We start from the raw sequence: 15,353 nt of genomic DNA, 5'->3' as shown, positions 1-15,353 counted from the left end.
AACATTGAAGATCTTTCTTTTTAAAAAAAAATGAAGATTTGTAAGAGCAGCCCACCTCACCTCTTTGGCTGTGTTCTGCAGAAGATGGGAATGGTTAGGGATTCTTTGGGGAGGGTTACATTCTTGTATAATTTGGCTTCAATCTACCACACTGACTAGATTCAAATCCCCAAGGCAGTTAAAATGACATAAGAAAAGATATAAATAATGTAGAGCCTTGGGGGGCTGGCTTGAGTCTGTGTTTCTAAGTCTTTCAAGTAACCAAGTGTGAAAATACTCTTATCAGCGGCACATACTTCTTCATGCCACTTCTCGGGGGAGGGGGAACAGCTGCATCTTAAGAGGAAATGTTTCATTAACCATGACGAAGCCTGGGTTTAAAAGTTTCAAAGCCCCGAAAACATTTTTATTAAAATCGCTATAAATCTGATGGAAACTAGAGATCAAAAAGTTCTCCCCTCGGAGCTTCAGATATAAACTAATTCATCAGCGAACAGTGTTTGCACTCAGATGTGGCCACATCTGGATCGGGGGCCTTCAGAAAACATCTCCAAAGAGTAAATTTATTTTTTAAGTGGATTAAAAACCCTGGACTCCAGGGGACTTATGAAGACACTGAGTGGGGCACTGAAACCCCTTTTTAGCAGCTGGTGGGGGGGGGACACAACAGTCAGTGACACAACAGTCAGTGACAACCTTGCAATGACCATTTTAATGTGGGTAAAATAATATTCCATGTCACTTTATAACATTTGTTGCAGACTAACCTTTTTTTCTGGGTACTTTTTTTTTTTTTTTTTGCCACGCTGCGTGGCTTGTGGGATCTTAGTTCCCCAACCAGGGATTGAACCGGGGCCCTTGGCAGTGAAAGCAGCGAGACCTAACCACTGGACCACCAGGGAAGTCCCTCTGGGTACTTTTTACTCATCAGCAAGATTTCGATAGGTTGTTAAGCTTTATTATTTTTGGCCAATGATAGGACAACGGAGTGAGCCTTTGGTAATTACACTTCTTACTTCTAGAGGAAGCAGAAAAACCACAGCCACTCTGTGCCACCCTCCTCCTTCAGTGATTCATGTGGCAGGTGGGTGACAGTCACAAAGGATAAACACCCAGAATTCCCTTATCGACAAAGCAGGACTGCAGAGGACACATTTACACGGGCCCAGGGTTTAAAATCAAGAATCCTGAGTGAGAAGGCTGCCATCAGCATGATGACTTTCGGCCATTTACATAAAGTCTCTTTACCAGACAAATCAAGAAAATAAAAAACTGATTTTAGAGAGGGTATTATAAACAAAGATCCACAGGGTCACAGAGACCTTCATCTAAAGGCCTTTTATAATCACACATCCAGAGACGAGGACAGGATGGATGGTGGAGGTAATAACACTGGATGGTGTTTTTTCAAACATTTAACATGTGCCCTGTACTGTACTAATCAGATACTCATTTAATCGTCACAATAATTCCAGGGGCTGGGTACTACTATTAGCCCCATTCTACAGATGAGGAAACTGAGGCTTAGAGAGGTTCAGAAACTTGACCAAGTCTCACAGCTGGCAAGTGGTTATAGTCAGGAGTCAAACCCAGAGCCACCTGACCCAGGAGCCTGTGCTCCCAGCCGCTACCCAGTGCTGCTTCCCTAGTAGGAAGGCTTGGATCTGCAGCCATCAGAGAGAGGCTCCTGAGTGCTTACAGGAAATGTGAGACATCTGGCTCATGATGGCTTTTTTTTTTTTTTTTTTGCGGTACGCGGGCCTCTCACCGTTGTGGCCTCTCCCGTTGCGGAGCACAGGCTCCGGACGCGCAGGCTCAGCGGCCATGGCTCATGGGCCCAGCCGCTCCACGGCACGTGGGATCTTCCTGGACCGGGGCACGAACCCGTGTCCCCTGCATCGGCAGGCGGACTCTCAACCACTGCGCCACCAGGGAAGCCCCCATGATGGCATTTTGGTGAGTTTCATATGAATATGATCCTTAGACACTGCAGGTAGCAACTGAGTCTTTGCGGCACTGTGGAGGAGGGCCTCTTCCCGGCTGGACTACCAGGTAAGGGGCAAAGTGGAAAATGCAGACTCCCAGGCCCCATACACTGAGATTCTGATTGGCTAGGTCTGGGATGGGGCCCAGGAATCTGATTTTTTAATAAATGCTCCAGGTAATTCTGTTGCAGGTTGCCAGTTTGGGAAACAATGTTCTAAGGAACATGCTTTAGAAACACAGCTCTAGGGAACACTTTTATGTGGGTCGCACAAACTTTACGGGTAGTTGCTTCTGTTTCTGACCATATACTTTTACAAAATGAACACTGGTCAAAAGACCTTTTGAGGAGCTTAAAGAATCCCTGACTTTTTTCTTTTTTTGGCTGCGTTGCGTCTTTGCTGCTGCACGCAGGCTTTCTCTAGTTGCAGCGAGCGGGGGTTACTCATCGTTGTGGTGCGCGGGCTTCTCATTGCTGTGGCTTCTCTTGTTGCAGAGCACGGGCTCTAGAGCGCATGGCCTTCAGTAGTTGTGGTACGGGGGCTCAGCAGTTTTGGCTTGTGGGCTGTAGAGCACAGGCTCAGTAGTCGTGGTGCACGGGCTTAGTTGCTCTGCGGCATGTGGGATCTTCCCGGACCAGGGCTTGAACCCGTGTTCCCTGCACTGGCAGGTGGCTTCTTAACCACTGCGCCACCAGGGAAGTCCCCCTGATGTTTTTAAGGTACTCATTCAAGACTCAGCTGGGTTTATGGGCTCTGAAAACTCATTTCTCCAGATGCTACTTGGAGAATAAAAGTCACCTTCCAGTCATACTTGGAGCACCCAAAAAAAGGTGATTCTGGGTAGGCCACTGAAGCCAAGGGAAATGACTGGGACCACAGCTCACATCACTAAAATGTGCTCGGACACCTAATGTGAACATTGAGTCTTAGCTGGGTTTCAGGAGTTATGTATGTTTGATGGTGAGCTGCAAAATGCTACATTTCTGGAAAACTATTTGGCAATGGGCCTTAAAGTTCATATTCTCTGACCCAGTAATTCTACTTCTAGGACTCTGACCCAGGAAAATAATCAGAGAAGTATGCAAAAACCATACACAGAGATGTGCATCACAGCCATGTCTCTGACAGCCAAAATACTTCAGACAACCTATGTGTCTGTCAACTGGGGAAGGGATCAACTGAGTATACAGCCTTTCGAAAGCATGTTGTCTATAGCAAACCAAAAAGCTTCTGCACAGGGCTTCCCTGGTGGCGCAGTGGTTGAGAGTCTGCCTGCCGATGCAGGGGACGCGGGTTCGTGCCCCGGTCCGGGAGGATCCCACATGCCGTGGAGTGGCTGGGCCCGTGGGCCATGGCCGCTGAGCCTGTGCATCTGGGGTCTGTGCTCCGCAGTGGGAGAGGCCGCAGCAGTGAGAGGCCTGTGTACCGCAAAAAAAAAAAAAGCTTCTGCACAGCAAAAGAAACGATCGACAAAATGAAAAAGCAACCTACAGAATGGGAGGAAATATTTGCAAACCACACATATCTGATAAGGGTTGATATCTAAAATACATAAGGGACTCACAACCAATAGCAAAAAGCCAAATAACCCACTTAAAAAATGGGCAGAAGACCTGAATAGACATTTTTCTAAAGAAGATATTCAAATGATCAATAAGTACATGAAAAGGTGCTCACATCACTAACCATAAGGGAAATGCAAGTCAAAACCACAATGAGCTATCACCTCACACCTGTCAGAATGGCTTTTATCAAGAAAACAAGAGGGCTTCCCTGGTGGCGCAGTGGTTGAGAGTCTGCCTGCCAATGCAGGGGACACGGGTTCGTGCCCTGGTCCAGGAAGATCCCACATGCCGCGGAGTGGCTGGGCCTGTGAGCCATGGCCGCTGAGCCTGCACGTCTGGAGCCTATGCTCCGCAACGGGAGAGGCCACGACAGTGAGAGGCCTGCATACTGCAAACAAAAACAAAAACAAACAAACTCACAGAAATAGAAACAGATTGGTGGTTGCCAGGGGCAGGGGGTGGGGAGTGGGAGAAATGGGTGAAAAGTGGTCAAAGGGTACAAACTCCCAATTATAAGATACACATGTCCTGGGGATGTAAGGTACAGCATCGGGGCTCTAGTTAACAATACAGTACAGTATATTTGAAAGTTGCAAACATAGTAGATTTTTAAAGTTCTCATCACACACAAAAAATTGTAACTATGCAAGGGGATGGATGTGTTAACTAACCACACCGTGGTAATAATTTTTTAATTTATACGTATATAAAATCACTATATTGAATATCTTAAATGCACACAATGTTATATGTCAATTATACCTTAATAAAGCCAGGGGTAAAAAGCATATTATCGAGGAATTTTCACCACATGCTCACAAAACAACAGTTACTGAGAATGTTGCTATACACGTATACATATACATACACACGTACTCTGCAAAACGTTGACGTATATACCTATATACACCATATAATGACAATCCTTTGTTTATCTATATCTAAACATAAAACAATAGAAGGAAGTCCACCAGAATGTTAATAATGATTACCTCTGAGGCATTTCTATTTTCTTCTTTACAGGTCTATTTTCTAAATCAGACAAAGTTTTAAAATTAAGCTATATCCTTTATAAATCAAGTTTTCAGAGAATTGTTAATGAAATGGGAAATGCGTATTACATAATATCAAGTGAAAATATAGGATAAAAATATATATTCAATATGGTACCCATTAGTTTTTTTAAAATTATGTGTATATATATATATATATATATATATATATATATACACATTATATATAAATCAATCCAGGAAGATACCAATAACTGTTGTCTCTGTGTACTGGGATTATAGGTAATTATTTTCTTCATTCCACTTGTGTATCTTTTCCAAACTTTCTACGATAAGAATGTGTTAGCATTTCCAGTAAGAGAACCCAATCAGTTGCATTTTAAGCCCCAGTTTCCACGAGGACCATTTCCTCTGGTCCCTGTTGGGAGCCCCTTACAGATGGGGTGTGCTACGAGGCTCTGAGGAGCGGCTGCATCTCCTGAGCTCCATCCGCAGCCCAGGATGAGCACCCACCTCGCAGGAGCAGCCCATTCACACAGGCCAGGTGAATGGCAACTACAGGGAAAGGATCACAACAGCGAGCATTTACTGAGCTCTTCCTACGTAGCCTACTCTGTGCCAAGTGCTGTGCGGGCATCAACTCTTTGAACTGGATGAGGCTGGTCCTCATGTAGCTAGGGGCCTTCTGTCTAATTCCAAAGCCCATGCTCTTACCAACATCAAACTCTGGTAAGGAATCCGCCTTACAAGAATATCTTTATGGCAAGTCTGTTTCTAAGCAGTGCATCTGCTATGCCCAGGACCTCCTTTCTGATCCATTTACGTAAGAATAGTGTTAAATTTTTACTTTGACCTATAATGATTGCTCCCTGAGGTCGTTTTTATAAATAACACATCGCACGGCTGTTCTTGTTTTCATTCTACCTACCTTCTCTTCCGATGGGTAAAAGCCAATTGCTCTCATGACAAAAGGAAGCTCCGACAGGCAGATGTGTTCCGACACCTTTCTGGTCTCCATTGTATCAATACCTTGACTACGGAGCTGAGAATAGTAAAAATAGTCTTCCAGCTCCTATGTGGAAATGAAGTGGAAACACAACATGCATTTTTGGCTTAAGTCTGAAGCAGCCATTTAGACTTCAAGGACATTTTCTAGAAAGTACATTTTAAGCTCAGTGGGGAAAACAGCTTTGGCAAAGAGCAAGAAGGTTAACCCCGGGCACATCTGTTTTACAGACTTAACTAGATGTTACCAGGAAGTGTTTACTCTGAGGATAGTTACCCTGTAGAATTTTCCTTCCCTGCCACCAGACACCAGACCATAGAATGGGGTCAGGTCTTCGCCCCCAAGAGAAACTGCTGCCTCCAGGGCACTAGAACAATGAGAGAAACATCGTTATTAGCCAGCAGTCAGTCAGGAACACAATGCACCGCAAGGCTGCCCAGCTGCGGACCTCCGGAGGGTATTACAGCGAGGATACGATTAGGGTCTCTGTAAACTTGTTAAGTAAATTCCCTCCAAAATGAAGCTGCAAATGGAAAATTCAATTTCAAGTGTGGAACCCGGTGGTACAGGGCACCCGCCTTAATGACGATGATATTCTCTCGTGGATGACAGGGCAGATGCCTGGCAATTTGTCTGAAATCTCTGGGGGGAGGGAGGGAGGGAGGGTGGTGAGTCCACAGTCTCCCCAGTGGCCCTCCTGTAACTTTAGATCTGCATGTGACCAGAGCCAGAAGAATGGGACGTGGCACAGGTGGATGGCCGTCGCTAATTGCTTCCATAAAAACTCTGGAGGCCGCAAGGGACCCACGCCAGTCAGATAAAAATAGCCCTCTGCTCTCTAACACAGGGTCAGATTTTTCCAAAAATAGGCCCTTTAAGTGGTAAGAAAACCTACTTTTTGTATGAGGCTGACTTTACCTCATACAAAATGCTAATAATAATATGAAATCATCTTAATAATCCACTAACTGGATTTTTGCTAATCAGACCATTAGCCGCTTTGTAGGGTTATTAAGACACACTTTGTGCAGACCATGGCGGGGAAGTGGTTATGTATACAGAAGCTGGAGTCAAAGGGACATGCCTGTGAGCCCTGGCTCTGCCACTTGCAAGCAGGGTGATCATGGGCAAGTGACTTAACCACTCAGGGCCTCAGCTTCCTATTCTGTAAAATGGAAATAATTACAGGGTCTGCCTCAGGGGATTGTTGTGAGAATTAAAGTGAGTGCACAGAAAGGATTCCACATGAAGCCCTTTATTTTTCTCCTGTGATGAATCTTTGTTGAGGTGTGGGGTTGATGCGAATCCCAGCCCCAGCACATTACTCCGTAGCTTGGGCAGATCACTGAACCCCTTGGAGCTAGTTTCCAGATCTGTACAACAGGGATACCAACAGTGCCTACGTCACAGGATGGCTGTGGGGACACATCAGACAATACATGGAAAGCCCAGGGCCTGGCTCAGGACTATGATTACTGTTGAACTGGGTGTTGAGGTACACCTACAGCTCTCCTGCAAGAGTCAGCCACAGAACAGTCCTCGGTCCTCTTGTCACAGCCCCGCACAAGCCCCACCCAAGCAGGCTGCGTGAGGTCCATGGAGCTGGTGTACTCTCCAGGTGGGCCTGGGGTCCAGGCGGGCCTGAGGACCGTCTCCAGTAGGGCTCAGTCTTCACCTGGCTCTTGGCTCTGATATTACCCATCGAGGCAGGTGTCCAGCTGAGAGGGCTCCCGCTCTGTGGCCTCCAGGCCAGGCCCAGGCCCAATCCCAACAGGCTCTGAGGGCAGTGAGGCCACTATTGGCCATTTGATTCTGAAGCAGGGCCAGGTAAAGGCCCAAGTGACATGGAGGAGCCTGTCACCACCTGGAAGGCCCCAGGGGACAGACTCACAGAGCTCTGGATTCTCTGGGAACGGTCCTCCAGCAGTCAGGACTACACCATGTCCCCTGCTTCCTGGCCACTGTCAGCTCAGCTGACCTGAGATAGAGGGACAGGGCTGGGCTTGTCCCACCAGAGCTCGGGCAAGAGACTCCCTCTCTCTGGTGTGAAATCTGGGGACTGTCAGTGGCCGAGTTCCCACTGAGTGACGAAATTCAGCTCTGCAGAGAGTGACAGCAACAGCAGAGGCAAGCTGAGAGCAAACGCTGAGGGCGGGCTGGTCTGCTCTCCCCGCAGTACGGTGACCCGAGACCCCAGGACCCGCTCGTAACTTCCCCTTTCTGCCTAAGTTGGGTTCTAATGCTTGCCACAAAAAAAGAGGTCATTGAGGCACAAGATGGAGGTACATTTATTGAAAACCTACTGTGTGTGTGCCCAGAAATATACTCAGTGCTGTGGGGAATGAGCTAAAGCCCAAGAAACAGTGAGCACAGCAACCAGCATATAGCAAGAGCCCAGTAAATGCTCCCCAGGGGGGGAGGGGGAGGGGGAGGAGGGAAAGCAGGGGGAGGAGAAAGGGCACCTAACCCCAAGATCTGGCCCTTCACTTCCCCGTGAGCTCAAACCAACAGATGGTCCTTACTTGCCAAATGTGTTAGAGTTGCACCTCCTACTCCTGGGCCTTACACACCATCTGTCGGGGCTTCAGACCAGGGTAATGAGCAGAACTGAAAGTCTTCCGGATTCACGACAAAAAAATTTATAAATAGACTTTACTGTTTAAGAATACATCAGTTTTATGTTTTTCACAGTTGTTACTGTAAATACCTTGTGCCTGTTCATGGATTATTTTATTCTAAAATATTTTGTCAAATGTGTATCAACCAAATTAAAAACAAAGGCTTTCATGTTAGCAGCAACAACAACACAACAAAAGCGGGGGGGGCTTCCCTGGTGGCGCAGTGGTTGAGAGTCCACCTGCCGATGCAGGGGACACGGGTTCGTGCCCCGGTCCCGGAAGATCCCACGTGCCGCGGAGCGGCTGGGCCCGTGAGCCGTGGCCACTGAGCCTGCGTGTCCGGAGCCTGTGCTCCGCAACGGGAGGGGCCCCAACAGTGAGAGGCCCGCGTACTGCAAAAAAAAGGGGGGAGGAGGGAGGGGGAGAGGAGGGGGAGGGGGGAGGGAGTGGGAGAGGAGGGGAGGGGGAGAGGAGGGGGAGGGGAGGGGAGGGGGAGGAGGGGAGGAGGAGGAGGGGGAGGGGAGGGGGAGGAGAGGAGGGGGATGGGAGGAGGAGGGGGGAGGAGGGAGGGGAGGGGAGGGGTGGGGGAGGAGGGGAGAGGGGGAGGGGGAGGAGGGGAGAGGGGGAGGAGGGGAGAGGGGGAGGAGGGGGAGGAGGGGAGAGGGGGAGGAGGGGAGGAGGGGAGGGGGAGGAGGGGGAGGAGGGGGAAGAGGGGGGAGGAGGGGGAAGAGGGGGGAGGAGGGGGAAGGGGGGGAGGAGGGGGAGGAGGAGGAGGAGGGGAGGAGGGGAGGAGGGGAGGGGGGAGGAGGGGAGGGGGAGGAGGGGGAGGGGGGGAGGGGGGAGGAGGGGGGAGGAGGGGAGGAGGGGGAAGGGGAGGAGGGGAGGGGGAGGAGGGGAGGGGGAGGGGGGGAGGGGGAGGAGGGGGAGGAGGGGGAGGAGGGGGGAGGGGGAGGAGGGGGAGGGGGAGGAGGGGGAGGAGGGGAGGGGTGGAGGGGAGGAGGGGAGGAGGGGAGGGGTGGAGGGGAGGAGGGGAGGAGGGGAGGGGAGGAGGGGAGGAGGGGAGGGGGAGGAGGGGAGGGGGAGGAGGGGAGGGGGAGAGGAGGGGGGGAGGAGGGGGAGGAGGGGAGGGGGAGGAGGGGGAGGAGGGGAGGGGGAGGAGGGGGAGGAGGGGAGGGGGAGGAGGGGGAGGAGGGGAGGGGGAGGAGGGGGAGGAGGGGAGGGGGAGGGGACGAGGGGGTAGGGAGGAGGGGGAATAGCAATGGTAGAAATCACCACCCTCAAAACAGCGCTGAACATGGTGATAATATCCCCATTTAACAGACGGAGAAACTGAGACTCAGGGAAGGGAAGGGACTTGCCTCAGGTCATACAGCAAGTAGTAGGGGAGGTGGGATTTGAATCCAGGTCTTTCTGCTCTTGTCTGAGCAAGGCAGCAGGATTACAGGGGGGTGTGAGGTTGAGCACAAAAATGGGGGATTTTAAAACAGATGCCAGACAAGGAGAGAAAGAGGGTGGCCTGCCAGACAAGACAGGGGGAAAGATGAGGGAAGGGGTCTCCCAGGGGAAGTTTGAGATGCTGCAATGATAGTTTGGGGGGCCTAGGAGTGCACTGGTTAAAATAATGTGAACGTGAGAGGACTTATCATCTTCATTTCACCCTACGACTCACCATCAGTAGATCTGGTAGGGAATTTTGTTTGTTTACTTGTTTAGGGTTTTTATATTTCTTCCCATTAGTGAAGCACTGAACATATTAAAACACCAGAAGCAGCAATGAAGTGCTAATTAGTTTATAATGATCTTTTGTCCCTGAAACAGATTAAACTGAAATTCTCAGAAGCCTGGACTCTGGCCATGCACAGGAAAGCTACTGGAAAGTGGGTGCTTTTTTTTTTTTTTTTTAAATCTCTACTAGTGCAGATCCCAAGATGATTGAGAAGAGGACAAAAACGAAAAAAGGAAGACTCTGTTCTCTCACCAGGGTGTTGCTTGCCCCATCAGTCCAGGTAACAGGCTAGTGTCCAAGAATTAAGCAGCTCATTCTGGGGATGTGATCAGGAGGTTCTTTTCAAGGGGAGAGCTCACCTCCAGCTTCTAAATTCCCAAGATCTGCCCTCTTAGGTGAAGGCAGAGGTGAAGGTCAGAGCTGCAAATGCAAACTGAAACCCCCGCGGTTCCAAAGCGGATTAACCTGGCTGTTCTTGCTCCTATTCAGGTTAAGGGGCGAAGCTTCGATGTCTGCACAGAAGAAGGATGTGCACGTGGCAGACAGTAAGGGGTTTGCTTTTACTGGGAGCCATGAATCAGGTTCGTTCTTTTAGGAAGCTTGGTGTCTCCCAGCTGCTTTTACCCAGCTCCTCAATGGGACCCTGGCTGAGAGGCAGGGGCTTGGAGAAGGTGGTCAGGCAAGGAACTGGCTCTGCCCTGGGGCTGCTCGCTGAATATGGGGAGATGAGAGGACCACCACAGTGGGTGCCCCCTTTTTTAGTAACAAAGATCCTGAGCTCATAAGCAAATGCCTTTATAAGGAAGAAGAGACAAAAGGAAATGATTAATTTGCTGAGTCCTTATCTCTGTGCTGTGTGCGTTACATATATCAGCCTACCTGATCCTTACAAGGATCCTGTAAAAGTCCCTGTTTTTACCCCCATGTACCCTCATTTCACAGACAAGGAATCCAAAGATCAGAGCTGCTAAGAAACCTGCCCTCGGGCCCACAGCTAGCAGAGAGTAGGCTTCAGATTTGAACCCTTGTCTCTTTGACTTCAAAGTTTGTCTCTTTGACTTCAAAGTCTGTGTCTCTCTGATGCTCAACCATGCAATTCTCCAGCCTCGCCCTAGGCAGAGATTCTCAGCTCAGGGCAGGGGGGTGAGAAGAGTAGACTGAAAATACACATTTCAAACGATACTCTTACTATTTCTGTAACACACTCTTTGGAGATTCAGGCTAGATCTCTCTAACTGGTGTGAATTTGCAGGCGGCGACAGGGTGAGAAGTAACTCATGGGGCCCGGGTGAGCAAGGTGGAATCACATGGCCTCACCTGCAAATACCATGGGTCCCTGGGACAGAACAGTAACCTTTTGTCTGCACATTAATATGAGCGGGTGTCGCAGGGGAGCACGCCAAAGGCAATGCCTGAGTCTTGGCTATCTTTGTACCCGCAGGCCTAGCACAGTGCTGGCATGTTGTAGGGGTTTAATACCTGCCTGCTGTTCCTGAGTGAAAAGAAGGGGTCCTCCACTTGACACCCTTCTTATGGGGCCAAGCTTCTCGCTGCATCACGTACCTTAAATTGATTTCCCACTGCACCACCGACCGGTCCTGCCCCTCCTGCTGTGAAGGTGTAGCGGCCGTCATAGGAAACGTCCATTCCAGCTGCCCCGCTGGGGTGACATATAAGAGCAGATGTCTTATGTGGGTTGCCATCAACTGGTAAGATCTGAAGTCCAACCTAGGAAGGAAGATGTAACTAGATATTCAGACTCAGATAACCGGGCCCCAGGCCGGGCCTGGCAGGGTCACCTGTAACCTCCAGATCTGTTTAAGGGAAGGACCTGTGTATCTAGAACCAGACATACTCAGTGTGTGAGAGCTGCATTTCACATGGCTGGGGCTTCGCATACACTGTGCCCTGCACGGTGGTCCCTTGGGAGAAGAGACGCAGGTTCCACCAGGGACACAGAAAGGAAGCTTCCCTCCTATCTTCATGGTCACATGTCCAGGCTTTTCCAGGACAATTCTGGCATCTTATGATTTTACGCCTTCCCATATAGATTAGTCATCAAATATACAACTAAGTGTAACTAACTTGTATGTCTTTATAAGATTATTTCCTTGTAAAGAAATCAGAAAAGAAAAACCCCTTGGTGGACCATGTGTCTTGTACTTTTGGGAGTAGAGAAAATGAGGTGACTCTTCTGAGAGTCATTCCCGCTCATTCATGGCCATTTTCACTGTGAAGCAGGATGGGAGTCGCGGGCTTGGCTGTGAAAGCCGGCGTTCTTGAGTCTTGCAATACCTGAGACTGCCTCCGGCTCCAAGTACACGGTCACCTTACGGGCAGAGAGCAAAGGGCTGGTACCTTGTCCCTGTTAATAAACACCATGTAGCGCTTCTGAAGTTCCAGAGGGGTTTTCACTGGAGGATTTGTATCTGCTCAATGGGAGATCCGTAAACTGGCCCGAGGAGTGTCTTTCTGCAAGAGAAAAAAGGAACGCTTTCTAAATTCCACAAATCCCAACGCAGGTTTTATGACTCACTCCCTTTCACGTTGCCCTATACTTTTTAAATTCTGAATTTCCTGTCTTGCTGCTAAGCTCATTGTAAGAACCTCTCCCTCAACTGCTAACAGCGGCCGTAAATAAGGGGCAACAGCTCCAAACGGCAAACTCTCTGGGGAAACTCTGCTTGTGAAGGATGCTCTTCACAGCCACGGCTCTGACTTTCCTCCTTGACAGCTGAGTGAAGGGAACATTATGCCCTCGAGAACGTGCATGCGAACAAGGGATGGAAAAATGCTGCAAGGACGGGAGGAACGTCAGCAGGGTGCGAGGAAACACCCCCATCCCCACAGCGGGGCAAGACCTCAGCCTGGTGTCCAGACAGCTGACAGCAGGGTCTACAGGCAATGCGCGGATCCCCAAAAATCCATCTGCGCATAAAACTGTAATGAATCGCACCCTCGCAGCAGAACGACTTCTGAATTCAGGACACTCTTACGCTAATTAGGAATCTGATCTCAGGGGAGGCTCCCGGACAGGACCTCAAGCCCAGAGGTGGATTTTCCCTGAAGCTGGCCAGACTTGAGCATCTTCCTTGCACACATACCTCCTGAGGCCTGGGAGGGGCACTAGCCACTTTTTATTCTTTTTTTTTTTATATATATTTTTTACAGTATATCCTTGTAGCTTATTTTAATTAATTAATTAATTTATTTATTTTGGCTGTGTTGGGTCTTTGCTGCCACACGCGGTCTTTCTCTAGTTGCCTGCGAGCGGGGCTCCTCTTCGCTGCGGTGCATGGGCTTCTCACTGCGGTGGCTTCTCTTGTTGCAGAGCACAGGCTCTAGGGCGTGCGGGCTTCAGTAGCTGTGGCCTGTGGGCTCAGCAGTTGTGGCTCGCGGCTCTAGAGCGCAGGCCTTAGTAGTTGTGGCACACGGGCTTAATTGCTCCACGGCATGTGGGATCTTCCCGGACCAGGGATCAAACCCTTGTCCCCTGTATTGGCAGGTGGATTCTTAACCACTGCGCCACCAGGGAAGTCCCCACTTTTTATTCTTAATTATATATATATATATTTTTAAAAAGAGGACCCACAAAGCAAATACACTTCACACCCCACAAACTTGGGTCTGCCCTAGGGTAAGGACGGTAGCTATTTCATCTTATTATATTTTAAGCCCCTCATCGTTTGGATGTGTTTTCTCCCCGTGTCCCCTGCACCCAGCCCGTGTCTGGTGGGAAGAGGAGACGCTCCTTGTATGTCTCTCCTGAGCACCTCTCTGTGCCAGGCACCATGACGGGAGGTCGGGACTCGGAAATGAGTGAGATTTTGTTGCTAACCTCACAGCCTGGCAGGAACAACAGACATGGAAGCACCCATGAGGGGAGAAGTGAGATGACAGGCAAATTCCCGGCACAGAGCCTGCACTGAGGAAGGAGTGATGGGACATCTATGAGGAGACATCTGAGCTGAGTTTGGAAGGGGTGAATTGGAAAGGCAGAGAAAATACGGAGGTAACGGAAAAACAGGGCAGTGGGCACAGGAGGTCAAAGGTATGGGACGTGGACTATTGCTTGAAAACTGCAGAAACCGTAAAGGAAAAAGAAGGCTGGTGGTGGAGGGAGGTAAAACCGAAGAGGTGAGCAGAGGTGAACTCTGAAGGCGGACTTGACCGTGACCACTGGGCTGCAGGACGCAGGAGAGTATCAGGCTGGACGACCCAGCATCAGGTTTACGTGCACAGAGGATTGAGGTGAAATGGTAAAAACACTAAAACCAGCTGGTAGACAATGCATCGGCTAATTATAGGTCACCCTTCTCTAGTCGTTTGAGTAGAAATGTTTAAGGACTTTCCTCCAATATCATTGAGTGGGTATGAGGCAGGGAAGAGGATGGTTAAGAGCACAGGCTCTGGTTTGAATCCCAGCTCTGACCCTTAAAAATTAGGGGCAAGTTGTGGAGAACTGGAACCCTTCATATATTGCTGGCAGGAATGTAAAGTGGTGCAGCTACTTTGGAAAACAGTCTGGCAGTTCCTCAAATGGTTAAATATAGTTACCATATGATCCAGCAATTCTACCTCTAGGTCTACATCCAAGAGGAATGAAACAGATGTCTACACAGAAACTGATACACAAATGTTCATAATAGCCAAAAAGTAGAGACGACCCAACTGACAACTGATGGATGAATAGACAAAATGTGGTCTGTGGATACAATGGAATACTATTCAGCCATTAAAAGGAATGAAGAACTGACACAGGCTACACCATGGATGAACCTTGAAAACATGATGCTAAGATGCAAGACACCAAAAGTCACATATTATATGATTCCATTTACATGAAATGTCCAGAACAGACAAATCCATACAGACAGAAAGTAGACTGGTGTTGCCAGGGGTGGAGCAGTGGGGGATCAGTGGGGAAAGGACGTGAATGGGGAGTGACTGCTAATGGGTTTGGGGTATCTTTTGGGGGGTAATGAAAATGTTCTTGAATTAAATAGTGATGACGGTTATACAACTTTGTGAATATAGTAAAAAGCCACTGAAAATGGTAAATGTTATGGTATATGAATTATACCTTAATTTAAATTATAAATAAGCAAAAGAAAAAAAGTCAAGCTAGTCAACCCCTCTGGGCCTCAGGTCCCTCACTGGTAAAATAGGGATAATGACAGTATTTACCCCATAAGACTGTAGTGAGCACTAAATAAGTTAATATATATAAAGCACTCAGAACGGTTCCTGGCACATAGTAGGAGCTATATAACTGCTACCTAGTACTGTCAAAATTTCTAACAATTTCATAAAATTAATATCTTTTTCTTCTGATTGAAAACATTTTACATATTCATTGTGAAAATTTTCAAGTATTGAGACATGAAGTAGAAAATCTACCCATAACTCTACATGGCTGCACCATTTATCCCAAGATAAT

The 15,353-nt window shown here is 48.6% G+C and overlaps 1 protein-coding gene across 1 annotated transcript in view; it reads right to left on the bottom strand.

The window, feature by feature from the left end:
* Window positions 1-15,353, bottom strand: part of CFAP251 (cilia and flagella associated protein 251) — a 69,294-nt gene that overhangs the window by 12,129 nt on the left and 41,812 nt on the right. Inside the window, 6 exon segments of the mRNA XM_033440886.2 lie at window positions 5,492-5,635; window positions 5,846-5,936; window positions 11,477-11,517; window positions 11,519-11,641; window positions 12,272-12,333; window positions 12,336-12,385. Coding sequence (XP_033296777.2) covers window positions 5,492-5,635; window positions 5,846-5,936; window positions 11,477-11,517; window positions 11,519-11,641; window positions 12,272-12,333; window positions 12,336-12,385 — 511 coding nt within the window.

This window comes from Orcinus orca, chromosome 15 (assembly GCF_937001465.1).
Source record: "Orcinus orca chromosome 15, mOrcOrc1.1, whole genome shotgun sequence".
NCBI lineage: Eukaryota > Metazoa > Chordata > Mammalia > Artiodactyla > Delphinidae > Orcinus > Orcinus orca.
This window is presented reverse-complemented; position numbering and strand designations above follow the sequence as displayed.